The sequence below is a fragment of the Microsporum canis genome, genomic scaffold (assembly GCF_000151145.1).
Source record: "Microsporum canis CBS 113480 supercont1.1 genomic scaffold, whole genome shotgun sequence".
Lineage (NCBI taxonomy): Eukaryota > Fungi > Ascomycota > Eurotiomycetes > Onygenales > Arthrodermataceae > Microsporum > Microsporum canis.
In genome coordinates, this window is record NW_003299169.1 from 3191285 (window position 1) to 3218574 (window position 27290).

General features: G+C 48.7%; 12 protein-coding genes across 12 annotated transcripts; 5 read left to right on the forward strand and 7 right to left on the reverse strand.

Moving 5' to 3' along the window:
• Positions 1–107: 107 nt before the first annotated feature.
• On the reverse strand, positions 108–1774 carry MCYG_01167 (conserved hypothetical protein; the record flags this gene model as incomplete). The annotated part of the gene is made up of 2 exons (XM_002851017.1): positions 108–1536; positions 1590–1774. 2 exons carry the CDS (start codon positions 1772–1774, stop codon positions 108–110), a joined length of 1614 nt encoding a protein of 537 aa, XP_002851063.1.
• Positions 1775–2112: 338 nt separating this feature from the next.
• Positions 2113–3973, forward strand: MCYG_01168 (benzoate 4-monooxygenase cytochrome P450; the record flags this gene model as incomplete). Its single annotated transcript, XM_002851018.1, has 4 exons — positions 2113–2386; positions 2456–3327; positions 3581–3747; positions 3799–3973. The coding sequence occupies 4 exons, from the start codon at positions 2113–2115 to the stop codon at positions 3971–3973; spliced, it is 1488 nt and encodes a 495-aa protein (XP_002851064.1).
• A 363-nt stretch (positions 3974–4336) lies between these two features.
• Positions 4337–5224, reverse strand: MCYG_01169 (ERP6; the record flags this gene model as incomplete). Its single annotated transcript, XM_002851019.1, has 3 exons — positions 4337–4486; positions 4560–4939; positions 5012–5224. 3 exons carry the CDS (start codon positions 5169–5171, stop codon positions 4337–4339), a joined length of 690 nt encoding a protein of 229 aa, XP_002851065.1.
• Positions 5225–5510: 286 nt separating this feature from the next.
• On the forward strand, positions 5511–7393 carry MCYG_01170 (SWR1-complex protein 4; the record flags this gene model as incomplete). The annotated part of the gene is made up of 3 exons (XM_002851020.1): positions 5511–5604; positions 5664–5781; positions 5845–7393. The coding sequence occupies 3 exons, from the start codon at positions 5511–5513 to the stop codon at positions 7391–7393; spliced, it is 1761 nt and encodes a 586-aa protein (XP_002851066.1).
• Positions 7394–7659: 266 nt separating this feature from the next.
• Positions 7660–9717, reverse strand: MCYG_01171 (uncharacterized protein; the record flags this gene model as incomplete). Its single annotated transcript, XM_002851021.1, has 1 exon — positions 7660–9717. The coding sequence occupies one exon, from the start codon at positions 9715–9717 to the stop codon at positions 7660–7662; it is 2058 nt and encodes a 685-aa protein (XP_002851067.1).
• Positions 9718–10696: 979 nt separating this feature from the next.
• Positions 10697–13205, forward strand: MCYG_01172 (5-methyltetrahydropteroyltriglutamate-homocysteine methyltransferase; the record flags this gene model as incomplete). Its single annotated transcript, XM_002851022.1, has 4 exons — positions 10697–10707; positions 10760–10979; positions 11042–11161; positions 11232–13205. 4 exons carry the CDS (start codon positions 10697–10699, stop codon positions 13203–13205), a joined length of 2325 nt encoding a protein of 774 aa, XP_002851068.1.
• A 606-nt stretch (positions 13206–13811) lies between these two features.
• On the reverse strand, positions 13812–14975 carry MCYG_01173 (conserved hypothetical protein; the record flags this gene model as incomplete). Its single annotated transcript, XM_002851023.1, has 2 exons — positions 13812–14783; positions 14853–14975. The coding sequence occupies 2 exons, from the start codon at positions 14973–14975 to the stop codon at positions 13812–13814; spliced, it is 1095 nt and encodes a 364-aa protein (XP_002851069.1).
• Positions 14976–15367: 392 nt separating this feature from the next.
• MCYG_01174 (ubiquitin conjugation factor E4) lies at positions 15368–18920 on the reverse strand (the record flags this gene model as incomplete). Its single annotated transcript, XM_002851024.1, has 7 exons — positions 15368–15477; positions 15556–15705; positions 15730–17353; positions 17407–17862; positions 17925–18135; positions 18197–18816; positions 18897–18920. 7 exons carry the CDS (start codon positions 18918–18920, stop codon positions 15368–15370), a joined length of 3195 nt encoding a protein of 1064 aa, XP_002851070.1.
• Positions 18921–19456: 536 nt separating this feature from the next.
• On the reverse strand, positions 19457–20654 carry MCYG_01175 (hlj1 protein; the record flags this gene model as incomplete). The annotated part of the gene is made up of 3 exons (XM_002851025.1): positions 19457–20001; positions 20071–20310; positions 20384–20654. 3 exons carry the CDS (start codon positions 20652–20654, stop codon positions 19457–19459), a joined length of 1056 nt encoding a protein of 351 aa, XP_002851071.1.
• A 554-nt stretch (positions 20655–21208) lies between these two features.
• On the forward strand, positions 21209–21726 carry MCYG_01176 (conserved hypothetical protein; the record flags this gene model as incomplete). The annotated part of the gene is made up of 2 exons (XM_002851026.1): positions 21209–21284; positions 21401–21726. The coding sequence occupies 2 exons, from the start codon at positions 21209–21211 to the stop codon at positions 21724–21726; spliced, it is 402 nt and encodes a 133-aa protein (XP_002851072.1).
• A 140-nt stretch (positions 21727–21866) lies between these two features.
• MCYG_01177 (cytidylyltransferase family protein) lies at positions 21867–22748 on the reverse strand (the record flags this gene model as incomplete). The annotated part of the gene is made up of 2 exons (XM_002851027.1): positions 21867–22333; positions 22355–22748. 2 exons carry the CDS (start codon positions 22746–22748, stop codon positions 21867–21869), a joined length of 861 nt encoding a protein of 286 aa, XP_002851073.1.
• Positions 22749–26153: 3405 nt separating this feature from the next.
• On the forward strand, positions 26154–27190 carry MCYG_01178 (conserved hypothetical protein; the record flags this gene model as incomplete). The annotated part of the gene is made up of 3 exons (XM_002851028.1): positions 26154–26549; positions 26609–26884; positions 26951–27190. The coding sequence occupies 3 exons, from the start codon at positions 26154–26156 to the stop codon at positions 27188–27190; spliced, it is 912 nt and encodes a 303-aa protein (XP_002851074.1).
• Positions 27191–27290: the final 100 nt, after the last annotated feature.

The following is a 27290-nucleotide window of genomic DNA, read 5'->3' on the forward strand; positions in this document are numbered from 1 at the left end:
TTAGCGGTGATGTAGTCAGTTGTTTTAAATCTAACCAACTAAGTACTTCATAAGCTGAACAACTAAGTGATGCTCTGATTCTTGTGACCCCTTTTTCGACTTCTGCTTTAGCCAGTGACTAAACTATACCTACCTTTGCCGGGTGTCACTTTAAAGTCCCATTTCACGCCCTTGAGCTCCTGTCTCTCGCTGAAGATGACAGGAGTCTGACCAACTGGCGGGCTTAGCGATGCTGCCACCGCTTTTACATTAGCTGCAGGCTCTATCCAACCATCCCCGACCGGAGAAATGTCAAACTGCAGGATCAGCATCGTTATCAGAGCCAGGATTTCCCCCGTGGCAAAATGACGGCCAGCACAAATATGGGGAGATGTCCCGAATGACATGAATGCCGAAGCTTTGTGCCTTTTAACCCCTGGAGCCAGAAACTGTTGAGGGTTAAAATCATCAGGCGTAGGGCCCCATACCGATTCGTCTCGGTTTATGACAGCGGCTGGCATCACTATGATCGAGCCGGCTTTGACGAGACACGAATCGTCTAGCATAGTATCCTCGTATACCATGCGGAACTGCGCCGAGTTGGATCGAATCCGGAGGGTTTCTTGGAACGATGCGAGTAAGAGGGAACAGCGCTCCTGAACGTCCGCCAGGTCAACTGTATATACACCATCCGGGCTGATAGACAACACCTTTCCACAAATCTCATCCCGGATCTCTTGGACTAGTTTTGGGCGTGAGAATATATCGAATATCACCCAGAAGCTGGTGGGGACTGTATTGGAGAGCAATCCGAGGCCCATGACTACCTCTAGCCGAGCAATGTCCTCCAGAGCTGCCCCGGCCTCGTTCTGCGATTGCCATCGTGCATACGCTAACTCGGATGCATTAAGATGGCCTCCGGACTGGTAGTACTGGAGAAAAGCCTGTGCCAGATGCTGTCGCCCCTTCCAAGCCTTCCGTGCAACCAGCCATGGCGCGATGCCTATCATGAGAAAACTAAGGTTCTCCTCGACTTCCCTATACATGGTACATACGTTTTCAGTCAGCTCCAAAAATGCGGCGTTGAAAAAGAGTTTGAATGGATATCGAGCTAACCAGTAAGCTTCTCGGGCACTAATTTGGCTGTAGGGATTCAGTGGCCCATAAACTGCTTCTGTGCTGGCAATTGTCATTGCAAGTCTGCACCAGCCATAGAGATCAACTCTGCCACGATGAGGCCTCAGCTCTTGGACGCTGCTTTGCAGACAGGAGACCATAATCTCGTTCATCTGGTCCAATCCTTTGCCCAGCAAGGTGGGGCGCAAAGCAACAACTGTGTGATGCCCAAGTCCCTGGCCCTGGGAAGCCTTTTCTCGGATACGGTCGAGGCCACAGCCACTGATTCCCCCAACACACTCCGCGGTGCGAGTGACTAGCGGGTCGAAGGAGAGGGTGCGGTGACTGCGCCGTACAGCGGAGACCAACCGTGGAGATCTAATGACATACACCTTGTTGAAGAACATGTCCATGGTGAAGGCAGGAAGAGCGGTTCTTGCACTATATCACTTCGTCAGCGCATGATGCTCTTCCCTGGGGACAGATCGGATTACCTCTGCAGCCGGAAGTACTCGAGTCCATAGTAGACAAAACCAGCCAGATGTCCAATCGGCGGAATTTGACTGGGGATCGAGGGTGGCTCGGGAGACTGAGTTTTGGGATTCCAGCTGGCTCTCAATAGATATGCCAGTAAGGACACCAGGCCTAGCGAAACTAATACGGGGATAATATCCGTCATCTTGCTGCTCCAAAGAATTCGTGGAGAGCGTATGATGCAAAAGTTAGCCAAGGGCACCAGAGCCTGTGGTATTTATCTATTCCACCATATGCATACCAAATCTTGATCAGCATGGCACCGTACAAGTGGATTTCTGGACATCTTTGCCACTCGCTATCTGTCCCGGCTCACAAACATAGCTGATATATACTAAACGGATAGTTGATTACGGCTTCGTTGGTATTTTGTCTGACTGGTGTCGAGTTACTGCCACTTCTTTTACGATGTCATACGCCTTGTCTTCTATGGAGTGTGTATATCTCTCTGCATGCGTTGCCTACCACCGATCCTATAGTTGAATGGAGTCCGTCAAGAGCATCACACTCCCGACGGAGCGCCCTGCGCTTCAAAAAATCTCCCTGGAACAGTCGTATTTAAAGATCGGCCTGCTTCTGGCGCTGATTACGACCGTCTTCTTTGTTACACGCGCTGTTTATCGTCTACTTTTTCACCCTCTAAGCGGGTTTCCTGGGCCAAAGCTAGCGGCCATTTCACATCTGTATGAGTTCTACTATGATGTGATACGGGGTGGAACCTACATAAAGAAAATCGATCTGATGCATCAAAGATATGGTTTGGAGTTTTGACACCTGCAAGTTAAAAAAAAAAATAATATGAACATCTGCTAATCATACATTCAAGGGCCAATTATACGGATCAACCCACGCGAACTGCATATCAAAGACTCACATTACTATGAACGAATATATGCTGGATACCCTCACAGGCGGGATAAGGATCCTAGTTCTACCGCCATTTTCACGACGCCTCTCCCGATGGTTGCCACAGTGCACCATGAACATCACCGTCTCCGCCGTAGTTTTCTGAACAACTTCTTCTCTAAGCGCTCTATAAAGGAGATGGAGCCATGTATTCAGGCAAAGGCGAACAGACTGATAAGTGTTTTTCGAACTGCATACAAGAGCGGCACAGTTCTTGAGCTTCATCGCGTTATGTCTGCGCTCACTGCGGATGTGGTGACCACCTGCTGCTTCGGAGCCAGCCATAGCTATCTCGACCAAAAGACTTTCGAGAATCAGATGATTGATGCGGTCAACTACGTTCTATCCATGTGCCATATCAATAAGTTCTTGCCATTGATTCCCAAGCTTCTCAGACTTGTACCGCAGCGGTTGCTACGGAACATGGGAGTATACATGGCCGATGTGATCACAGTGACACATTTGATCCGACAGCAGGCACTTGAGTCCCTCTGCAAGACGAAGGTCACTGATAATACTGATGCCGATGCCCCGCTCGCCAGTACTATATTCGATGCTCTCGCTGCTACAAATGTGCCAAAACAAGAAAAGTCTGCCTACCGACTTGAAGACGAGGCAGCGGCCATTTTTGGCGCTGGAACAGAGACCACATCACGAGCACTTTCGGTAGCCTTGTTCTTTTTACTGAGTGAAAGACCCTTGATGCTGAAGCTTCGTGAAGAGCTGGAGGCACATTTCCCTTCATCAGGGATTCAACCAAGTTCTACCCAACTTGAGAAATTGCCATACCTGGTATGCCAGCCGGGATGCCCAAAAATTGGTCATTCGGAATATATTGACAAGTGACTCTAGACTGGCACGATCAAAGAATCCCTCCGTCTTTCCATGGGCCTGGTAGCTCGAACGCCCAGAGTTTCACCTACCGAGCCGTTGATGTATCGGGATTTTGTGATTCCTGCCGGTGTAAGTAACCGAATTAGTATATCCTCGCACCAAAATATAATGGGTTGGAATGGCACAGTTAACCTAAACCTTCGTTTTGTAGACACCCGTTAGCCAGTCTACGTACTTTGTCCATATGGACCCAGACATATTTCCTCATCCGGAAAGTTTCAATCCTGAACGATGGGTTGAAGCTTCGAAGCAAGGCCAGTATCTAAACCGTTTTCTTGTTGCCTTTGGCAAGGGAAGTCGGCAATGCCTAGGGATAAAGTATGTACTCCATCATCCCTAGAGTAATACCGTTCACTTATCATGATACAGCCTTGCATATACGGAACTCTACCTCATTCTAGCAACCGTAGTTTGTTCGGTCGATATGAAGCTGGTGGAAACTACGGTAGAAAATATCCAAATGGGACGAGATCTGGGTCATCCAGCTCCTAAAAAAGGAGGGTTCGCCGTTAAGGTTATGGTCACAGGTATTCGAGATATATAGTGTATTTGGGAATTGGTACGCACAATGAGTTAGCTGGTAGGTTTTTATCTAGATCTACATGCTGGTTACAGCTCCGGTTGCCACATAGGTTATAACTGGTATAAGCATGTAGATTAAAAACAATGCATATAATACCAAATAAGACCTGAAATATAAAGAATAAGCATTTAATCGCGAGTGATAGGATATGCCTCCACTTTATAGGTGCTTAAATCACCCATTTTCTTTTTTGTATACTAATTATGGGAAAGAAAAAAAGACCGGGATTGATTGAAAAAAATGGCCCCTGGTACTTTAGAGAAAGCTTCCATAACTTCATAACCTAGCGTGATGCACCACCAACTCCGTACTCTTCTGTCATATTTAAGTAAGCTTCTGCTTGATGAAGAAGCTCCGTAGATGTGAGAATTGCCAGACACAGGTAACCCCGAGGACAGCGGTTTGAATCAAAGCCCACCGGACAACACGGGAGTTGGTAGCCTCAGATTGGTCACGGAATTGAGCTTCTCGTTCCTGTGGTGGGAAGTTGTCAGCCAAGATTGTTCCGTATATTATCTGTTAGTGCCATTACGGTGTATGAACTTACGCGTTGGAAGACCTGTTCACGGCGGATGTCCTGGAGTCTTCCGTTCAAGTTTTTGACTCTCTCGACCAAATCGTCAAGCTTGCTCTTGTCTTCAGACTCTAGGTGGTTGGACTCTCCGATAGCCATGTCAAGGGTCAATTTCACTGGGCCAGAAGCTCCGGACAGCCATCCACTGTTGGCATGCGAGTCCGGAGTGAAGCATAGTTTGTGCTGTCCCGCATCTGCCGTGGAAAAGGTGTAGCGTCCCTTGTCAGCTCCCTTCTGAGAAACGACCCGGTGGTCGTTATCGAAAACTTCATCGACAGTGATGGTGATGGATATACTGCTGTCAGGAGCATAGGTATTGGTGTGAGGATTGTAGACTTCGGCCTGGTAATTTCCTGTTATCGAGTGTTAGTTTGACTATTACCTCCAACGGGGCACTTTGAAAGATCGCAGGGATTCCAACTGACCGACTACCAGAGTGTCCTTGGGCAATTCTTCATAGAAACACTTTGGCTGTCGCCCGTGGACGTAGAAGTATAGGGATTGAACAGGAGTAGAAAGTGTCAGGATGGTAACTATAGAGAAGAACATCGACAGCCACGACGGCTGCGACCTCGAAAAAGCCATTTTCCTGGATATTCCTTCACAAGAGATAAAATCGAGGCAGCAAACAGCCTATTCTCTGCTCGACTATGCTGCGCTGAATGCCCCTTTATAGGTGAATTTGGTGGATTTGACGGTGTTTTTTTGAGTGCTTCAGGAAGAGAAACGCTTACCTGGCCCGGAGTTGGCCAATCAACGAGCGCGCTCGCAGCCAACTTAAGAAAAACCACTTTCGCCGCGCATACAAGCAAAGACAAGCAGGCAGCAAATTTCTCAACTCATATCTAACTCTTCCGCCGGCTAGGAGAGAAGGTGTTTTTTAACTGATAGAGCGTCCGGTATACGACGAGGTGAGAGCGAATCATGGCGGCCGCAGATGTTCGTGATATGCTTGATCTGCCTGCGGATGGGCAACCCAGGCCGGCCAAAAAGCAGAAAGTCGTGGAGAAGAGACCTGGTAGGATTTGATTCCTCTGCGATATTCTATTCTGTGTTCCTAACTGTCGGTTTGTACAGAGGGTATTACAAGAGAGCTATACGCTTTACTGGGGGAGCGCGCGCCTCCTATTGCCCTGAACGAGAACAAGTACAAAGGGCGGCGGAAATGGATGAGCAAGCTTAAAGTGAGGCCATGGTAGGTGGTTTCTGATGCGTTATATCGCGATATTCTATGTTTACTGACTATGAGTTTCTATAGGGACGTGACTCCGTTCAAGAACGCTGCCCGAAATGACGATCTTATATTAAAGCATTGGAAAAGGAAACCTGTGGCTAAAAATCCGCCGCCAAACGCTGAACCCGGGCAGGAAGGCGCCTCAGACAGGGTAACAGAAGACACTTCTGCTACAGAACCTGAAGATACGTCTTCCTTTGCGAAGTATAACATTAAGGCTCAGCATCCCCGGAGATATACGACAGAGGAATACGACAAACTCTTGAAGAGTGATATATGGAGTCGCGAGGAAACAGACTATCTTATGGATCTCGTCGAAGAGTTTGACTTGAGATGGATAGTAATCGCCGATCGATATGACTTTCCTCCGAATAACCCTGCAATGGCGGATGGCAGTTCGTCAACGGCACTCGTCGCTCCAACTAAACGTCGAACGATGGAAGAGATGAAATCGCGATACTATAATGTTGCAGCTCACATGCTGGCACTCGAACATCCGCTATCCGAAATGTCAGAAGCGGAGTTTGACATTCACGAAAAGATGATGAAATTTAACCCTGAGCGGGAGAGGGCCCGAAAGGAACTGGCCAACACTCAGCTAAATAGGACCAAGGAGGAAGTTAACGAGGAAGCTCTGCTGCTCGAAGAACTGAAGAGGATCGTTGCCAACGAGAGCCAATTTATAGACGAGAGAAAGGAGCTATATGCGCGGCTCGAGGCGCCAGTCAGCACTGGCAATACCGCCATGTACCAGACCAGCCAAGGCTTATCCCAACTATTACAATCTCTTCTACAAGCGGATAAGAACAAGAAGCGTCGTCCACTTCTCGGTCCGGACACAGGTGTATCAAGTCCGGTAGGAAGCGTCCCTCCAGGGGGACCGTCAGCCCGTGAAAGCAGACCGGAAACTCCAGCTCCAACTCCAGCTGCCCAAAGCAACAACAAGAAAGGAGCAGCTGCGAATGCAGCGGCCCAGCCAACGGTTCGAACCCTCACACCAAGCGAAGAAGTGAAATACGGCGTCACACACCACGACCGCTTAACTTCCGGCGTTCAGTTCCGAAACGACAAAGCCCAAAAACTCACCCAGGCCAAATCCAACATCCAATCCCAGAAGCTTGCTGCCGCCCTTACAGAGCTGGATATCCCACCGCGCCTCTTCATGCCTACAGAGAGAGTATGCAAGGAATTCGAGAAGCTGATTCACCAGGTCAACTTGCTGCTTGATACTCGTAAATTTGCTGAGAAAGTGGAGGGTGAGATCCGTGTTTTGGAAGCTAGCAAGCTGGAAAGAGAGAGGAGGGAGAATGAGAAAGCAGGTATCTCTATTAATGGTAATGACGATGCCGATGGCACCGTGGGCACGGCGAATATTTCAGATACAGCAGGGGCTTCTGGAACTAAAGAAGCGACCGAGGCTGAAGCTAAGGCGACGTCTCCTGGAAAAGCTGCGCCTGTGAAAGCAGAGGCAGCGGCAAGCTCGCCTATGAAGGGATCTGGAGCTGCTCATAAACGAAGTGCCAGTGTGCTTAGCGTGGTTAGTGATAAAAGCGCTAAAAAACAAAAGAGATGATCGAGGAGTATTATAATATTAATGGCTCTGCTCTGTATTTTTTATCATCTAGCACTTTTCAATGATACCTCATTTTATCACCGCCAGAGCAGCAGCGAATGTAGGGACCATGGACGTTTTGTCTATTATCATATACAAAGGTATTTTATACAGCTAACCAATTCACCGCCATGAATAACCAACAGTAAACACTTTGTTTCCCTCTCCAACACGGGTATCCAACAAATGAAAAAGGCAAGGAATGAACGGCATGGAATAGGCTATTATCAATCAGTTGTTTCGAGACAGTCATCATACAGCCTGGACCACACCTCAGCGGTCATTGGCTCGGGCAGTACATTGTCATCGTCCTCGTCACTGTACCCGCCCGTGATCTCGTCATATACCATCTGGCATTGATTAGAGTGCTCTGCGGCTAGGCTTGAGGACCTTTGGAGCGCTTTAACAAGCTTGACAGTGGCTGGATTGCGGTTGTATGCAGAACTACCCATGTCTCGACGTGCTGGATCGAAACCAACAGGCAGTTCTAGATCTGCTTCAGGGTACCGTTGTGGAAACGGTTCTAGTCCATGGGATGGGTCTGAATGGCTGGATGTTGCGGTGTAGTCACTCTCGTCTCTTCTGTGCTTGCGAACTTTCTTCGCAAGTGATGCAAATGCGCTTGTTACCTTGCTTGGTTGATCAGTGCGGTCCATATCACTTTGATAAGATGGGGCAGCTTGACTGGTAACATAGCCGCTCTCTGTAGACGTTTTCCCCGGGCCCGGACCATCTAGTGGACGTGTTATACGTTTAAAGTCTTGGATAGGAAGTCTGTAGTCCAAACGGGCTCCATTTCTAATAGATTGGAGCCGGGCGACGGACCTGTATCTCTCATCCGCTGAACCTTCAGAGCACGATAGCCGAGGATATCTTTCTCTTTGGGGGAAATTGTAGCCGTATCCCACTCGTTTACCACCAGAGAGCCAGCCGTCGCTACACCGCCTGCCCTTGTTCCGCTTTTCAGGGACGTTTTCCTTTTGATGCTCATGTGTCTCGAATTTCAACGTAAACACATCATCTAGGTCCTCGATGAAGCGACTTCTTCTGAATATGCTATTACTGTCTCTCTGGGTGGCAATTGAGGGCGCTCTGGGTCTGCTAGCTGCTGGCCCGCGTTGTTTCCGTACATTCTCTGGCGAGACTCTACTGGAGGTCAAACTCCGTTTCACTTGGCATCCTGGAGTCTCAACGACAGGACATGGCTCAAAATTCGACTCAAACTCAGGAGGGTCGGATGCTGGGCTTGAGTATACTGAAGTTCCAACGTTTCTTCTAATTTGTGTAACATCAGGGTGTGGGCTGGCAGATTGAGAAACATCCTGAGGTGTGCCTGTTGCTGGCGCTGTGACGTGGATCTGTACGCTTTCGGGAGAGTCTGCTAGGGAGAGTGGACTAATCTCCTTGTCTGGCTTGCCTGAAGCTCCAAGATCGCTAGGCGTCAACGTCGGCGTCTTTCTGAAGTCATCATCCACATTCGAACAAGCGGCCTTAGTTAAATGGGTTTTCTGAGGCGTCATGAGATCAGAGCCACGATCAATGGGTTGAACGGACATGTTTTCTCGTGAATCTGGGTGTTCCGCGGGAGAAGGTCGTTGACAAGGGTCATCAGCATTTGCTGCCTGCTGCGGCACATCCACCTCGGTGCTCTGGCTTCCTCGCTCACCGGCCGGAGTGCCATCGAGACCAAGACGGAACTGCTCCATCGGTGGACTCGGGATATTGTTCCTGACAGGCGTTGAACAAAAGGTTTCCAGTATCGTCCGGTTTGCAGGACTAGCAGACTTCAGCCGTGCGGTGATTTGTGGGGTGAGTAGTTTATGTGCATCGCTGTCATAGGCAACGTCACTCGAGTTTCCACTATCAAGTATGTCGGGCAGCGCCTTGTTCTCCAGGCTGGCGATGCCGCTATCACACATGGAGACCCTTTCTTCCGGCGGAGGGTCCGGGGTCGGCAGTCGACCGTCGCGTGCAAACCGCTTGTGAAGCCTTCCGCCAATGGACCCGAGTCGGATTCTGCCACTCTTCGAATGCATCCGAGAGATGGCACCATCTAGTTCCAGAGGTCGACGGCCTCGAGTGTCTTCGTTGCTGGCGGAGATGCCTGCAGAGGAGAATATAGCATCTAGCATCTGCTGTTCCTCACCGGCGGGATCCAGGGGAGTGTACGTTATCGGCTCAAAGGCAGGTGGCAGCGAACGCGAACGCGCAGACTGGTCGCTAGAGCTGTCACGGGGCGATACCTTCTTCTGCCTTCTTCGCCATGGACAGAATATCGAGACCATCTTGAGTCTTAAATTTAAAGGGGGTTAAAGCAGGTGAAAAAGATCGCTGATAAAGGTATACTTCTTCACCAACGACAAAAAGAGAACAACGCGTATATACTCTATACACGTAGGAAAAGACAGAGCTGTCAAGATAAACACGAGATGTATGTCTCTCTTGGGGGACACCGAGTGACATGGCTGGGGCTGTTACTTTCTGGCACACAAGACAGGGAAAAGTGGGCAAGAAGTCAAGGAAACATGGAAAGAGGGAGACACAGCAGTGAAACCTCTTCCTTCTCATCAAACCAGACAAGCTTGCCGCATATCCATATCCATATATAACTATATATATTGAGGATGGACAAGAGCCATGGAGATGTACCTAAGAACCAGCCATGGACTGAACTGCAGCAGCGAAAGAACATGGCTGTTCCCATATCAGCCACCGGCCGTTCCGTGCCTCTCCTGACATCTCTGGCGTCTCTGACGTCTCTTCATGTCTGGTATATAATGTATGTCTGCTCTATATCCGTTAGCTGTCTGTCCGTCCAATATCAACTCGGGGTCGGAGTGGGATGTTTCTCTTACTTGTGCCGACAAGCACATCAAATACGAATATACCGACCCTTCTCCAAGTCTCTTTCGGAGGCCGAACTCTTCTTCTTCCTCTCTCTTCCATCTTCTTCTCCTTCTTCTACTTCTTCGTCGTCGTCGTCGTCTTCATCTTCGTCTTCTTCATCCTCATCCTCCCCCTGCTTAGTCATCATTGCGTGACCAAAAAAACTCTCCGAATCGGAGTTTCTCTTTTTCTCCCGCTTTTTCTGCCCCTCCACAAAAAAAGGCCCAAAAAAAAGGCGCCCCTCGACTTCTTCTTCTTCTTCTTCTTCTTCTCTTCTTCTCTTCTTCTCTTCTTCTCTTCCTCTCAACTTCAACTCTTCACATCAATTGACCTTTGACAAGATAGAATATACCATCGTGAAGAGAGACTCTCCTGAAAATGGTTCAATCGTAAGCTTTGCTCCCCCACGTCGATGTAAACAAGACTGACCTTGCTGTCCAGCTCCATTCTCGGCTTCCCCCGTATGGGTCGCCTCAGAGAGCTGAAGAAGGCTACTGAGGCTTACTGGGGCGGCAAGATCTCTCGCGATGAGCTTCTCAGCGAGGGTAAGAGACTCCGTCTGGAGCACTGGCAGATCCAGCAGAAGGCTGGCGTCGACCTCATCCCCAGCAACGACTTTGCCTTCTACGACCAGGTCCTGGACCACATCCAGCTGTTCGGAGTACGTTCCTGGCCTGTTCTCTAGTGCCATCGAGCTTCAATGCTGATACATACATGTTCTAGGCTATCCCAGAGAGATACTCCAAGTATGGCCTGCACCCGGTTGACGAGTACTTCGCCATGGGCCGTGGCCACCAGACGCCCGCCAAGGACAACGAGCCAGCTGTCGATGTCCCCAGTCTTGTAAGTGTCACCCCACTAACACACCCCCCCTTGCCTCCCTTGGAGATACCTCGCTAACACATGATTTCAGGAGATGGTGAAATGGTTCGACTCAAACTACCACTATGTCAAGCCAACCCTGCAGAACAGCCAGGAGTTCAAGCTGTCTGCCAACCCCAAGCCAGTTGTCGAGTTCAAGGAGGCCAAGGAGGCCGGCATTGTCACCCGCCCAGTCCTTCTCGGACCCGTCTCTTTCCTTGCTCTCGCCAAGGCTGACCGTGGTCAGACCGTTGACCCAATCTCTCTCATCGAGAAGCTCGTCCCTCTCTACGTCGACCTTTTGGCCCAGCTCAAGGAAGCTGGTGCTGACTCCGTCCAGATCGATGAGCCGGTCTTGGTCTTTGACCTCAAGGATGCCGTCAAGGCTGCCTTCAAGCCTACCTACGAGAAGCTCGGTGCTCTCGGAGACAAGGCCCCCAAGCTCGTCTTCACCACCTACTTCGGCGACATCGTCCACAACATTGACGTTCTCGCCCACCTCCAGAATCTCCACGCCATCCACATTGACCTTGTCCGCAACCCTGAGCAGCTCGAAACCGTCATCGGTGCTCTTGGACCCAAGCAGGTCCTCTCCGCCGGTGTCGTCGACGGCCGAAACATCTGGAAGACCAACTTCCACAGGGCCATTGAGATTGTTGAGCTCGCCATCCAGAAGCTTGGAAAGGAGCGTGTGATCGTTGCCACTTCAAGCTCTCTCCTCCACACCCCCCACACTCTCGAGAGCGAGAAGAACCTCGATCCCGAGGTCCATGACTGGTTCAGCTTCGCTGTCGAGAAGGCCAGCGAACTGGTTGTCATCGCAAAGGCTGTTACTGATGGCCCAGCTTCCGTCCGTGAAGCTCTCGAGGCCAATGCCAAGTCTATCCAGGCTCGTGCCTCCTCCAAGCACACTAACGACCCCAAGGTCAAGGAGAGACAGAACGCTGTCACCCCAGACATGCACAAGCGCAAGTCTGAGTTCCCTGCCCGTATTGCCGTCCAGCAGAAGGAACTTAACCTCCCCATGTTCCCAACCACCACCATTGGTTCTTTCCCCCAGACCTCTGAAATCCGCGTTCAGCGAAACAAGTTCACCAAGGGTGAGATCTCTGCCCAGGAGTACGAGAAGTTCATCGAGAAAGAGATCCGAGATGTCGTCAAGATCCAGGAGGAGCTCGACTTGGACGTCTTCGTCCACGGTGAGCCAGAGCGTAACGACATGGTCCAGTACTTTGGTGAGCGTTTGACCGGTTACGTCTTCACCACCCACGCTTGGGTCCAGAGTTACGGCTCCCGATGCGTCCGCCCGCCAATCATCGTTGGTGACATCTCTCGCCCAGCTCCTATGACCGTCAAGGAGTCCAAGTATGCTGCTTCTATCTCCAAGAAGCCAATGAAGGGTATGCTCACTGGCCCCATCACCTGTCTCCGATGGTCCTTCCCCCGTGACGATGTCCACCAATCCATCCAGGCCCAACAGCTCGCCCTTGCTCTCCGTGACGAGGTTATCGACCTCGAGGCTGCTGGTATCTTTGTCATCCAAGTCGACGAGCCTGCTCTCCGTGAGGGTCTCCCTCTCCGTTCTGGAGCTGCCCGCGACGCCTACCTCAAGTGGGCTGTCGACTCTTTCCGCCTCGCCACCTCTGGCGTTGCTGATGGCACCCAGATTCATTCCCACTTCTGCTACTCTGAGTTCCAAGACTTCTTCCATGCCATCGCTGCCCTCGACGCTGATGTCCTCAGTATCGAGAACAGCAAAAGTGACGCTAAGCTTCTCAAGGTCTTCGTCGACGAGACTTACCCCCGTCACATCGGCCCAGGTGTCTATGACATCCACTCTCCTCGTGTCCCCAGCGAGGAGGAGATCAGAGCCCGCATCGAAGAGATGCTTCAGTACCTCCAACCAGAGCAGCTCTGGATTGACCCTGACTGTGGCTTGAAGACTCGCAAATGGCCCGAGACCAAGGCCGCCCTTATCAACATGGTCAATGCTGCCAAGTTCTTCCGCCAAAAGTACTCCAAGTAGAACTTCCCTAAGCGGTTAAAAAAAATGTTACGAACTGGTTTTGACAAAAAAAAAGAAGAAAAAAATTTCAACGCAAAATTAATTAAAAAAAGGCACAGTGTTTCAACATGCATAGCGGATATTCGGGCAGGCTGGTAGTGGAATGGAAATGGTTTTCTCTTTGAATTGAAAAATACCCACGATCTCAACATCGGCGTTTAGTTCATGAGATCTTAGCTTATTTCCATCTAATAATTTGTTTCTTGTTTATTTTTAACCTTATGTTAATAGGGAGCTTCTACAAGATTGCTCTTATTTCTACGCGTTATTCGGGGAGTTTCTTAACGGCCCCTGCAGAATCACAAGTTATGAACAGAAGAAAAGCATTCAACAAATTTAAATAATGTTCTCTTCCCCTCGAGCTTTCATAGTGACTCTAACATGCATTAGAGTATGGACATATTTTTCTGCCTTAAAGATATTATCAAGGCATTCATTGACCGGCTATTCAAGAGATACTCTTTAGACGACCTGAAAATCAAGGCAAGAATAGTCAATTTCAACTATCATTTGAGCCTTAATAGACTCCCTGTTAACGAACTATTTAACATCCAAGCCTTTCCCTCATCACAGCCACTTGCAATAAGGGATGAACGCTCCCCTATTCCCAACCGCCTTTTCACCAAAGCGCTCGATATACCAAGTCCTTCCCCAGCGCGCGCGCACGGCCGTGGTCGCTACAATATTCACACATGTCAACAAGACAGGGAACGGAAGCGGCAAGTTGCATGTTCCCATCAAAAACTTAACGATGGGCGCATAAAATGGCGCAAGAGGCACAACAGAGGCAGCCGATCCCACAACAGGTGTCACGTCAAGCGTCGTGATTGAAAGCGCAATAATCACAAAACCCAACCATTCAATCCACTCCAGCGCATAATGGGGAAAGAGTATCGAGGAGAAATACCCCTCCGCCGGAGGCAGGACGTATACTTTATCATATATGGATTTGCCCTTCACGGCAACTTCGCCTCCTTGCTTCTTCTGTCTTCGATGCGCCTCCTCCTTGCGGAGTTCGAATAAAGTGTTCTCAGACTGAATGTTACCGTACATCCCAACCAGGAAGACCACAAGGCCAAGGTAGGGCACGTAAGTCATGTATCCAGCTAATTTGGGAGCGGTGGCGATAGTAGCGTCGTACATTACGCCCGGCGCTTCAGGGGTACCGGCAGTCGCCAAGACGGTTTTATATCCCAACAGCCAAAACGCGAAAGTGCTCGAGGCCATGTAGTGGAACCCTACGGCAAATAAGGCGATTTCAATATGGATAGGTGACATGCTTGGGGCAAGGAATAGAGGTGTTATTATCGCTCGATTGAGGTAGTGGAGAACATAAAGTACGGCAAGGACTTTATGCCATGTCGATAGGCCTGAGAAGCCATTGCCTTGTTCAGAGGTTGACATGATATAGATGAAGTTTACCACTCCGGCACTCTCCATGATGCACCATGTGTATCTACCCGGTAGGTTGAAAAGGGATTTCGACAGCGAGGTTTTGCCTTGAGGGTAGTAAGGTGTTAATGACTGCAAAATTGGAGCCTGGAAATAAGTGTATGTTAGTGCTTATATTAAGAACGTGCAGTTATCGTTCCAACTGGGGATGCTCACGATGATGAAATATTGGAAAACGGTTAGCAGCACCGCATACGCAGGCTGGGTAACGGGGAAGAAGTCTGTACGCGGCGGAAGAGACTTGGCCCATTCCGTAACGGGTTCCATCATTACGTCCATCGTTGAAGGGCGTAGGCGGCGCAGGAAGGGGTTTGGCCGGGGGCGCTGAGGGTGGTTGAAGAGTTCATTGAAGTTTGGTTTAGACGAAAAAAAAAAAAACCTCGAAATAGGCTCAATTAAGTTTGGAGCTTGTGTGGGTCACCACCCCTGACTAGAGACGAACCTTCGAAGCATAAAAAAACTACGAACATCGCTTTGTAGATGCATCGAGCTGTAGCGAGAGGGAGATTCCTGGCTCCAATTTGGTGATCTGATGGGGAGGTTCAGGAGGCAAGAGGGTTTATCGTATGGGGCACCGGCTAGAATATTAAGTAGACGCCAACTCAAACCGTTGTATTGAACATGACAAAGAAAGTAACAAATCTCTATGACAGGTTAACAACAGTAGAGATTTAACCAGGGCCTGTCTCCATCTTATCGCTGCCCTCCGTTTGGGTTGCGTTCATTTTAGCAGCCCTTTTCTCCGCCCTGAAAGCTTCAATTTTCTCTCTCAGCTCGATATCTAGTTGGACAAACGAGTCAGCAGACACAACCCTTAGCGAGAGAGAGAAGCATTATGACAGAGATAGACGTGGCTCACCTGGAACAACTTCCTCGATTTTCAGCGGTGCTCGGTTGAAAGGATCGTTAGGATCACTCAGAAGATGAGACCTGATGGTTGACCTATCAATCGACACTTTTGAACTAGGCAAGATAACAGGATCTTCCATGAGCGTATACATAAGGGGATCTGGGAAAGAGTTAGTAAACAAACTATAAGGGTCTTGATACCCAAGTCCTAAATACGAACCCAAAAATTCATCTGGAATCTCTCCTAGGTCCTCTTCCGCCTGTTCATCTTCCTCTTTGGCGGCCTTGACAGCATCCTGGAGCCTGTCCCATTTAGCCAGGTCTTCTGGGGACTTGAGAGCAAACTTTTGAAGGATTTCGGCAGCCTTTTTAAAGTTCGCTGGTTTATACGATCGACCATCCCGAGCAACAGCTAGAATGAAGCTTTCCTTGTCCATGAGATTCAAATACACATCAGTGATCTCATTCAGCATGTTGCGAGGGTTGAAGCCATATTCAGCCGGGTTGTCCACTCGTAAGTTTGCACTCTTTGGGCCAACCATGGCGTCAAGGTTGTAGTTGATCATATCAGCCAGACGCTGGACAATCTCCTTCATCGTAAATGAATCAGCCAACGCCTCCGTGAAGAGCTTAAGCATCGCAACTGTTTCGTTGGTCAATTGCATAGTTGCTTTCGCGCGGCGTTTCTCGCCATCCAGGAACTCTTCCTTTTCTTGTCGCGCATTCTCGTCCATGGAACTTCCCTCCCGGTTCAACTCTTCTTGGGTGTCATGAATTTTGATGAAGGAGGTGAACGACAGGTCAAGGATATAAGTTACATCGTTGAGTAGAAGATTCACAAACTGGACAAAGAAATCCAAGTTCTTCTTCGCTTCGACCGAGAGTTTCTCCCGATAGACTTGGTTGGGCCAGATGCACTTGATAATCTGGAATATCTCATATCGAATGCTGAACTTATCGCTAAACTGTGTGTGCGTGCCCGTGAATTCTGCCTCGATGTAAAACATCATTAAACTATGGAGAAGGTGGTTCAGGGCGAATGGCATGGAGTTGAACATGTCAACAAGAACTCCTCTGCCACCTCGTCGACGGGACAAAGTACCATAGTAGAGAATAGTAATTAAGCCTGATTTCATAGATGGATTCTTGATATAGTTGGTACTCTGCAGAAGTGTGATGCAGAGAATCATCAACTCATCCCCTTGGGTTGAGGTAACGATTTGCGGCATATTCAGCAATACGAACTTAAAATTGCTGATTATGTCGTCAAGGAAGTACTCTGGAAGACATTTCAACCCCTCGGATTGTTGATCTGGTAGCGGTAGCTGAATTGATTCCTTCGGGAAGTTCCGTCCGGATATCAAACGTAGCAACCAAACTATCACGTATCTCATGAATTGCATGGACCTGGATTGCCAAAGTTCGTCAAGGAGTAGTCCTTGAAGAGCATATTCGAGGGCCATGCCAAGTTCAAGTCGGTCCTTGTACTTCTTTAGTGCTTCTTCGAACATACGAAGTTGTGGGGGGTTAGAAGCCCACCGAGGCCTCTCAAGCTCAAAACGATCTATATGTGATTGCATGTCACGAATGTGTTTATGAAGACCATTGAGTTTTGAAGTTAATGATTCGCTGCCATAGTGGTGGGCAGCGACAGTCAAGAAAAATATTTCTGTGATAAAATTTGATTGTCCTTCCACTGTCTTGTTGTAAAACGCATCTGATGTTTCCTGATCAGCATTTAATTTCGTTTCATCCCTCATCTGGACTCGTGGGTTCCGTTTAAGGTACTCCAACTCTATCCTGTCAATCTAATGAGAGTCAATAGGCAGGATTGTGTATATATCTAGGCCAGGAATCATACCTTTGTAAAGGTGGCATCCATGAAGGGTTCACAAAGCTGATCGAGACAGGTAGTGATGTTGAACATGAAGCCATCAGAAGAGACTTGCTTAGGGTCTACATTGAGAGCCCTACGTTTGTGATTGGCGTTCAAGGATGCCGCAAACCAATCTAACACATTCTCTCGTGCAGATTTTGACGCCCTAATTAGGAAATTGACGATATCTAATAACTCACTCTGCACCAGTTGCTGTGTCATCCTCATTGATCTTTGTGCGTTCAGAATAAAGTGTTGATCTCGGGTTTTGGGACTGGAAAAATACTTGAGGGTTACGTTAGGATGGAGGGGGGAGAGAGCAAACCACGGGCCGAGAAGCGTTAGTATTTCAAAGTGAGATGCTAAAGTCACTGGCATAAACTTGGGGGACTCCGTAATAGCAGTGGCTATTGCTGGGTAGCGAACAAGGTTACGCAGTGCCTATAATAGAATGACGAGTCAGCCATCTTATCAAACAAGGTGTATCTCTCATAGTATCTCACCATCATATAAGGCTGATAATCGTCATCAAGGGTAAGTCTCGAAAGATCCTTGCTCATCTCCTCAACAGCCGTAACAAAGGCTGGAATAATTGTATCATCTTCCTCTGCCCGTTTTAGAGCCTCCTGAATGAACTCCTGATTGAGACCTTGATCTTCATCTGGGTCTAATAGAAGGTGTGGCTTAAGAGGGGCAGACGGAGGAGACTCGACCCTTTTTGAACTTGTTAACGCAACCTCAGAGAGCCGTATCCAAAGGGAACACTGCTACATACCCAAACATTTCCGGCATCGTTGCTGCAAAGATACAATATCCTATGCATAGCCTCCGGGCTTCTAGAATGATGTCGTACTTTGGTTCGCCAACTGCAGGTTTCTTGAAACCCTTGGACAGGGTGGATATTCTCTTCCAGCATGGTAGTAAGTATGACAGAGGTTTTTGGTCGTCTGCCCGTGAAGCCGCTTCAAGCAACGCCTGGTCTAGGATGGTGACACTCATACGAATGGGAGCTCCTTCATCTTCAAGGTCTTGACGCACTCCACTCAAGTACGTTAGTTTCTGGCCGTGTATATCCGTTCGTCTGTCCTCTTGAAGGGAAAGCCTGAATATATTGCATAGCGTCCGGTTTTCAAACTCTTCTATAGTTTCTGGAGGCCTATACGGGGCTTTAGCTGATGAGCCTTGGTTTCCCGTCTGCGTGATTCTAATGCGTTTTATTTCTGAGGGTTTATTCGAAGCTGGAGGCGTTTCTGACGAAGAGCTCGGCTGCGGATGTTGTTGCTGAGGGGCTGGAGGAGGCGAAGCGGGCTTTGAGGAAGACTGGGGCTCGGTCTGCGGTGACGAGGGAGAGCCCGTAGTTTGGGAAGCAAGCTTGGCCAGCCGCTTGCTGCGAATCTAGGACAGTGAGTGAGCTGTTGTCTATGTGACTGTATCTAAGAGCTCGGATATATAGGACAATGGCGGGCGAACTTTACCTGATCTGCATCCATGTCGTCCATATTTCAAGCTGCCGGTCAGCTCAGAAAGAGATGAGCTCTTTTCTCCTTCTTTCCGGTCTAAGAGCTATATAATTTTATAATACTCCATGTACGAACTTCACGGTGGTACAAAGAGGGGGAGGAAGAAGAAGAATCTCAACTTCTGAAGAAGCTTTTTTTATCGTCATAAACATCAATGATTAGATAAGCCCAGGCATCTACCACCAACCTTAATAACGACAACAAAGATGATATAGAGTACTATGAGATGGCAGCTTTTGACAAGACAACAAAACCGCAAATCGAGGGCATGATTCCAGTCGTATTGAAAGGTCGAATCTTTCGAGGGCAATCATGTGCAGAAAAAAAGTTGGCTCATGTTCTTGTCCCAAGCACTTCGGGGATATATTAAAAGTATTTATAAATGTACGTGGTAGAAAGAAAAGGAAAAGAGAACGCCCAGAAACCTCTTTCAGCATGAATGATGGCTGTCTATTCGTATCAAGTTATAAAACGGCAAATAAAAGTCAGTAATACACGAGTCGAGTGCTGGGTCATCATTTGCTGAGTGCCTTGAGTTTTGCACAGCTCTTCAACTCTAGATCTTGTGCTTCCCGCATCTTCTCCACGTCTGGGAAAAACCAGCCTTGGGCGTCTTGAACCAGCCGATCGCGGTAGTTTATCTCGCTCTGGCACTCATGCCGTAGGTTCGCGACATAATCAACCTCAATTCTCTGATCTAGTTGGTGAAGCTTGCGCGGGCTATAGTCTTCGATATCAGTCGGGTTAAGAAAGTACTTGAGCTTAAGTTTAGGGGTCATCCGTTGAAGAGTATGTGGGGGATCAGGAGTGTGAAGTCGGAAAGAGGGTGTAGAAGGTGTAGTGCTGCTGAATAGATTTGATAGGAAAGGTAGGACAAATAGTAAGAGTAGTGGGAGGAAGTGCGAGAGAGATGCGACACCCGGAGGGGTTTGGGAAGGATCCGGCTCGTTTGTATCTCTTGGGCGTCTTCGTGGTCGATTTCCTCCAAATTGATGGACACGGAAACCGGGGCCACCACCCATGTTGAAGACAAACTGTGGCCCCCCCTCAAATATGCCACCTGTTAGAGCGTATGTTAGTTATATCGGTGCTTTAAACCCATTATGAAACCGACACTCTATAGTCATACCGAATGGCCCGAATCCTCCGCCTGCCGCCCCGCCAAAGAATCTATTAAAGAGTTCCTCTGGAGAAATTTCCTCCTCATATGCATATTGCCGCCCAGGATGTTGTTGAAAACCTCCAAAGCCGCCGAAAGGCGAAGACGTTGACGCGCCGGCGTTAAATCTGTTATCTGGGTCGCCACCAAACCTGTCGTATTTGGCTTTCTTATCTACATCGGATAATATCTGAAATGCCCTCGATACCACTATATTTCATTGTTTTCCTGGTCAGAATACAGGACTTGAGGAGAAGGTTAAGCCCACCAAGCGTATACATACTCTTAAATGCTTCATCTGCGCCTTCATAGCCGTTCTTGTCTGGGTGGGTCAACAAGCTGAGCTTCCGATAAGCCTTCTTAATCTCTCCATCTGTCGCGGTTTTTTCAACTGCCAGAATCTCATAAAATGCCGTAGCAGAGCATTTCCGTACTCGTAATACCGCCGCTTTCTGCTCTGGGGTGTATTTTCTATCTTGGTTTCCCTGGTTATGCTGACGAGAGTGTGCGCCGCTGGGCCTTGTATCGGCGCCAGACGCTGTCGCAGACGGCATATTTTCGGGTGGGTTTTCAAGGGCCGGGACACCGCGAGAAGTAGGTTAACCGGTATATCGATGTAAATGCACCAGCACAGCTAAGTTGGAATTGTAAAGATGCTCCTAGGGACGCAGGGTGGTTCTATCCAAAATGACGTTGGGAGGGCGCGGTCAAGCAATCCGCAGGACAGGCCCCGGCGTACAATGCGAGCGTGTATATGGGACTTGGCTCGAGATATCAGAATTCCAAGGGAAAAAGTGTCCAAAGGTTGCTGGCGATGGGTTTCTTCCTCCAAATAATAATATTTCATCTTGCCAGCAACGCAAAAGGTCGACGTATTACCACGTGATTTGTACAAACCAAAGCCAGAAAAAAAAAATAAAATAATAGAAACTCCACGCAAGCAAGTACAGGATATTAAAACTAGTATCGCTTGCTATCACGTTTTTACGATAGCAATCGGGCTGCGGAGCTGGTCTGCGATCAGCTTGATACCTTAGGAGATCCGAACTCAAGCCATTTCCTCGATACCTACTGTTACTCTAGCCATAAACCGGAGATATATATAAACATGGCTAGAGAGCTTGAAACTTCAACATCTGCAAAGCCAAAGCTGTCACTGGCGCAGTATGCTCGTGCATGGGGAGGTACTTGGTTCCAAGCCGGCGCTCCTAAGAAAAGATATGGTCATGTTTAAGACAATATGAACAGCCAACCGATGTATGAAGCTCACTGAGAAACTGATCAACTAAATCGCAAATAGAATCACCTTTCCCGCCGACGTTACTCGCGACTTTTGTGACCGCACTCCATTTTCGTCCTTTCCAGCCGTTGCCAATGCTCTTTCCGCCTGTACTGCTCCTCACATCGTATATGAACTTGGCTGGCTTCAAAAAGGATTCTGCCGGTGCCAATGCGGCGTGGTCCGGCTTATATGTTCTACTAGCAGGGAGGAGGAAGCAAGCGCTCAAGAAGAAATGGAGCGCTCGAGGTATGGTGAGGGGAGTTGCCATGGGTGTTGGGTTGGCGAATTTAATCAGCGGAGGGATGGTCTATGTGCTCGGGACACGGGAAGACGAGGAATCATGATATATTTCGCGGTCTTCTTGGGATTGGATAAAAATAGGAACAGTCTGGTGTATAATAGTGGGGGATTCTTCTTTGTAAAATACGTGTGTTGAAGGGCATACGAAATATGAATGGCTTCTTTTCCCTCTCAGTACAAGTTATCATTCATTGTTGACATAGAGCTGCTGGTTCCGGATATACTCATATACCCGCGGAGTGACCAGCTTGAAGAGCAGGTTGAAGTCATCTTTGGCGGCATTCCGTGCGGCAGTCGAGCTCATCGGCGCTCTGTCAATCGCATTGCTCTCCACAAACTCAATACGACTCGCCCATCCCCTCCTCGCACCCAGCTTCTCCATATCCCCTCTGGCAAGGTCAGCGAGGAAGGACATCTGCTCACTCCTATCACCCCAATCGGCACCAGTTCGTAGCGTCACCCTGAGCCTGTGCAGACTAAAGAAGGGGTCCAAAACGCCTAGATTTCCATCAGCGTAGTATTTGGGTTCAAAGATCCGAACCAGTGTATCATATCCCGTCAAATGGACTTGTTCTATCTCTTTGGGATAAACACTACCGTCACCCGTAATGGCCACTGCTTTATCCATAAAGTATGGGTGTTTCGTAACCCCTATATCAATCACAAAGTTACAAATATTCCCGCCCTCGTCCCGCGTGGCCTCCTGAGAGAGAGACTGCTGGATGTCCTCGGCAGCCAGCCGCATCATGGCAAGGCGATGCTCAAACAACGCTGGCTTCGGTAGCTTATCTGCATTTTGAATTGCTAGTAGCAGTAGCACCCTTGATGGCGGAGAGCCATTGGCATTTGCTGCCTTTATTGCAGTTGTCACCATCTGGGTATGGGCGATAGTCGGCGGGTTGAACGAGGAGTCTAAGACATAGAGGCTTCCCGGCTGAACATTGAGTACACCATCCGGAGGCACAATATCCAGGAGGCGAAAATCATCCGAGCTAGCACCGAACTCTTGCAGCGATTTTCTGTACTGCGAGAAAAGAGACTCGTAAGATGTAAGCTGCGCTGCCATCAGTGAGACGCCGAGGGATCAAAACTGGCGTGCAACGGAATAAAGGCGGGATGAAGCCATGCATCGACCCTCAGAAGCAATCAGTTAATAACTTTCCGTTAATGTGGCAATTATACGTGTTCATACGCTATGTTACTATGGGCCTCTTGGTTTGACGTCCGCTTTTTCCCTTTTGGGAGAAATTTGATGTTTTCTTCCTCTCAAAACTACACCTTGTCAATTCTCTTACATCCAAACAGCTTGTCAGCCACATCTATTTTTGGAGGGGGCTCTGTCAAGGCTTATCCTGGAGACTCTAGACTAGTTAAGAAATTTAGTTACTCTGAAGAACGAACTTCATGCTATGCGAATTAACTCCCGTATCCTGGGACCGATGAAACTTGGGGAACCAAACAACCAAACAAAGATAAGAAACAAGTTTAACCAGCAAAGTCACTCCTAAGGTCGACGATCAATCAATCAATTGTGCAAAGAATTCGAGAGTTTCCCGTTTGGAGCTCTCAAAAGGTCCCTCTCATGGACTCTACATGCCTTAGTCTCGCCATACGTATACCTAATGTGGCGGCATAATGAAATCCCTAACCTTCCTTATTCATAGCCCCTTTCTCATACAGGCCTCCCCAACCATATCACAAAAGGTATTGTATTTGCCCTTTAAGTGCTGCTCCAGCTACAGTTCTGGATGAGTTGCTTGCTCCGTACTCCCGGAAAATAAGATATATGTAATGGATGCTGATAATACCCCTGGTATCCTTTTACGGTGAACTAGGTTGGCAGGGTTCTAGGGAGAAAATTAAAAACGTCTCCCTATAAACGAAGAATTCAGGGGTTCCGGACGACTCTCCTTATATGTAGAGGGCTCTGACCGTGATGAACCAGATGAAGAATGCGAGGAGACCTGTTAGGATACTGATGATTTTTTGCTTGAATCAACCACAGCGCCACTGGCGAAAGACCAGTCTCCAAAGCCTTACCAGCTTCGAACTGCGAACACTTATATAAGATTATAACCTCTCCCAGGGAGGTAGAACCACCATAGTACGTTCTACAGCATGCCTATCAAGATATTAGCGGTTATAAATTTGAGGATTATTTGAATAAGAGCACCTAGTAGAGCTCTTATTAGAGACCAAGATCCAAACCTGGTGGTGATAGAGACTGACGAGGTGACCAAGACGGCCATCAAGAAGGACTTGTTAAGATGTTCTTTTTGCGCCAGCTTGACCGTTGAAAAAGAGCCCAATCACGTGAAAGGAGCAGCCAAACTTGGAAATCAGCGACGACTTGGACATAACAACCAGTAAACACATCCATGGATGGAGATGGCGATGACGGCAGCTGTGCTATACCGAGGTGCGTGTTTGTCTGCAGCCTGGTATGAGTTAAAACCAGCCATCGAGATCGGCCTCCGATCAGGATTGTTGTCAGCCATGCGATCGACAGGGCCGGCGCCATCAAGTCGTTCTACTCCGGCGTTTATCCGCCATGACAGTATCACGGCGATGCCCAGGAACGGATATCAGGGGCGAAACGGCTGTGATAGCGGTGGATGAGACTCATCTATCAGGCTGACCTGGCCGTTACCACCATATAATCTCTATCAAATGGATACCCAAGCCGGCTTTATACTGTGCAATGAGACTACCATGTTTAACGCTAGGCGGATCCAACAGAGCCACCACAACATACTTGGCACACAGATTCTTGGTAACTTCGAAGCCTTTGCGAGGCTGCGACCGCCAGGCGGTTTCGTCTCCGAAAGGGAAAATAAAATAAAATAAAGCGCAGATATAACACTCTGCTGGTGTTACACACACTGTTGCGATTCAGTTTGTTGTTGGGCCAGCTCCTCAGTAAGAATATAGATCTTTATGTGTCGCCACGGTCGTGCAATCTCCTCGTCGGGCTCAAGCTCTATACTGCGGCTGGGTTGCCCGGTTATGTATATATATGCGCACACACATTATATTATACACTCCAGACAGACGATTCCTATTTGTTGCGAAGCCTGAGAGGACAGTTTTATCAAACGAGAAAAAAGGAACGAAGAAAACCAAGCAATGACCATGCAACTCGGCATGAGGCCGGAGTACGGGGGAGCCGCTGCTCATATATACGAAGTATACACGTAACAAGCCATGCAGTGTCATGGCCGACGGTGCGTTTCAGGTATCACCTCACCATTCGGAGTACACACCAAACATATAATTACTGTGTAGCCCGGCACCAGACAGAACAACGAACCGCGGACAGCGAAAAGGCGCAGAAATGACAAACAAATGGGACTATTTTGGGCGGCAACATAATGAGCCACTCGTGAGTTGACATGCATGACTTTAATCAAACGGAAAAAAGCAAGAAAAGAAAAAGAAACGGAAGGAAAACTTCTTCGTTGCCACAGCTCCTTGACAAGGCAAACCTCATCGCTCATTCTTGGGGGCACTTTTGGTAATATTCCTTTTTCAAGTGGAGAGGTCAGCAACCCACCGGCTCACCCGCTTCCTGGCACTGATAGATGAGTGGCTGTTGGTGTCGGCCCTTGCATTAACAACTCACTCCCAACATCTTACCATACAAGACGGTTGTGTGCCTGAAGGAATGTAGCTATGGCGACGCTGATTTGTCGGTCTTGATATTGGGCTTTGATACAGTTTTTCTTCCCGCATCAGCGCGCGAAATACCTCTTACTGAATGGCTGATATGTACACCAAATACACGAAGGAGGAAATTAACATCTTGACAACAAGCAGATCCTTCTTCCGTCCCCGCCCAAAGTTTCAGTAAGGATTATGCCGAGGAGATTTTAGGGTTGGTTGTAACCCTACTGGGCAAAGTCTGGCCCTCGGGACTTCACTTGTGTTTGGCTCTTTCATGCAAGGAACGAGATAGCGGGAAACGTGAGGCCTTAATTGGCCGAAGGAATGGCGGTGGAGCGGCCGGGATACATATGTATCAGCTCAAATGAGATAAGACGACGGGAAGCATGGCGAGAGAGGGTTATTCGAACTGCCACACCAGGGCTTTCAGCAAGGGGGTGTCATTTTAGGATTATGGAGCATGCGTGCCGGAAAAACACCGCCCATGCTGGGAGGGAGAATTTGATACCCCTGAGCCTTGTTGCGCCTTGAAATACCTTGACATCCGCCCCCTCGCAGCTGTTTTTATACTCTTCTTTTTTTTCGTCGTCTTTCTTTACTCGATCAGTCCTTCCTTATACCACTGGCAGAGCCATACCCTCATTCTTTGCTCCATTATAGCCTCTCTTGAGAAGCACGTAACATTCCTTGATAGGAGCCGTTTAGACGAATTGATTTCGTCAGCACCCCTCGTTCTTGAACATATTTATAGGTTCTGCTCAGATCTACATCGCCAGCTTGCAAAGTTCGACCCTTTCACTCAGCAAACATGCATTTCTTTACCAAGACATCCGTCGCCCTTACCGTGGCTCTCGCTGCTTTCTCCGATGCCACCTCCCATGGACGCCACAGATACCGCCATTTTAACCGCCAGGTCGGTTCGTCTGGTGTGAGCGTTCCTCTTAGCACCGGATATCCCGCACCAACTGGCACGGCTCCGGCGCCTCCTGCCCAGAAGCCAGCCGACACTTCTTCAGCTGGAATCACATCAATTGTTGTCCCGACTGGCACGGGATCGAGCCCCAAGCCCTCTGAGTACCCGAGCGTTGTTGAGATTACTTCGACTGTGACCTACACCCTTGGAACCGGACCCAGCGCCAGCGTCACCACATACACTTTCAAGACTACTGCTCCATTAGCCATTGAGACTCAAACCGTTATCCCCGTAAGCTTGAAGCCCAGACGCCAAACCAAAATTTACATTTGCTAACGGTTACATTTCAGACTCCCGCCGGTCCACCAAAGGGTGGCGAGGCTGCCGAGTCCAGAACCACCACTATTTCCAGCACTTCCACCTCTACCACTTGGATCACCGTCACCTCCGTTTGTACCACTTCCTCTCAGGGTGGCTCTGGCAGCGCTCCTACCGATGCTCCTAAACCCCCAACTGGTGACTCTGGCTCTGGTCCAGTTGGTGGCCCGGGTGGTGATTCTTGTCCCGCTCCTGTCACCGTTACTGTTACCCAAGCAACTGCTACTGTTACTGAAACAGTCACCGCTGTACGTCGGGAATTTACCTTTATAGTGAATTAGTTAAGGATACATTAACTAACTTATAATAATTAGCAACCCCAGCCAACTAATGGCCAGGAAGGCGGAAACGCTTCTGCTCCTCCAATTGTCCCCTCTGAGACTACGCCTGTTGTGAACGCTCCCGAGCCCACCAGCGAGACCAGCAAGCCAGTTGTCAAGGTCCCTGAACCATCAACCGATGCTCCATACCCTACCCCAAAGCCTAGCAACGGTATGCCTACCTACGGTACCGGTTCTTCAATCTACCACTACCCAACTGGACGTGCTTTTTAAGAGAGTTTTATCGTTTGAACTTTGATGTGATGACGGCTTGGGGTAATCAGGAGGATTTCTAAGAACATTTCTACGTTGCATGGTTTACGCAACAGCAGGC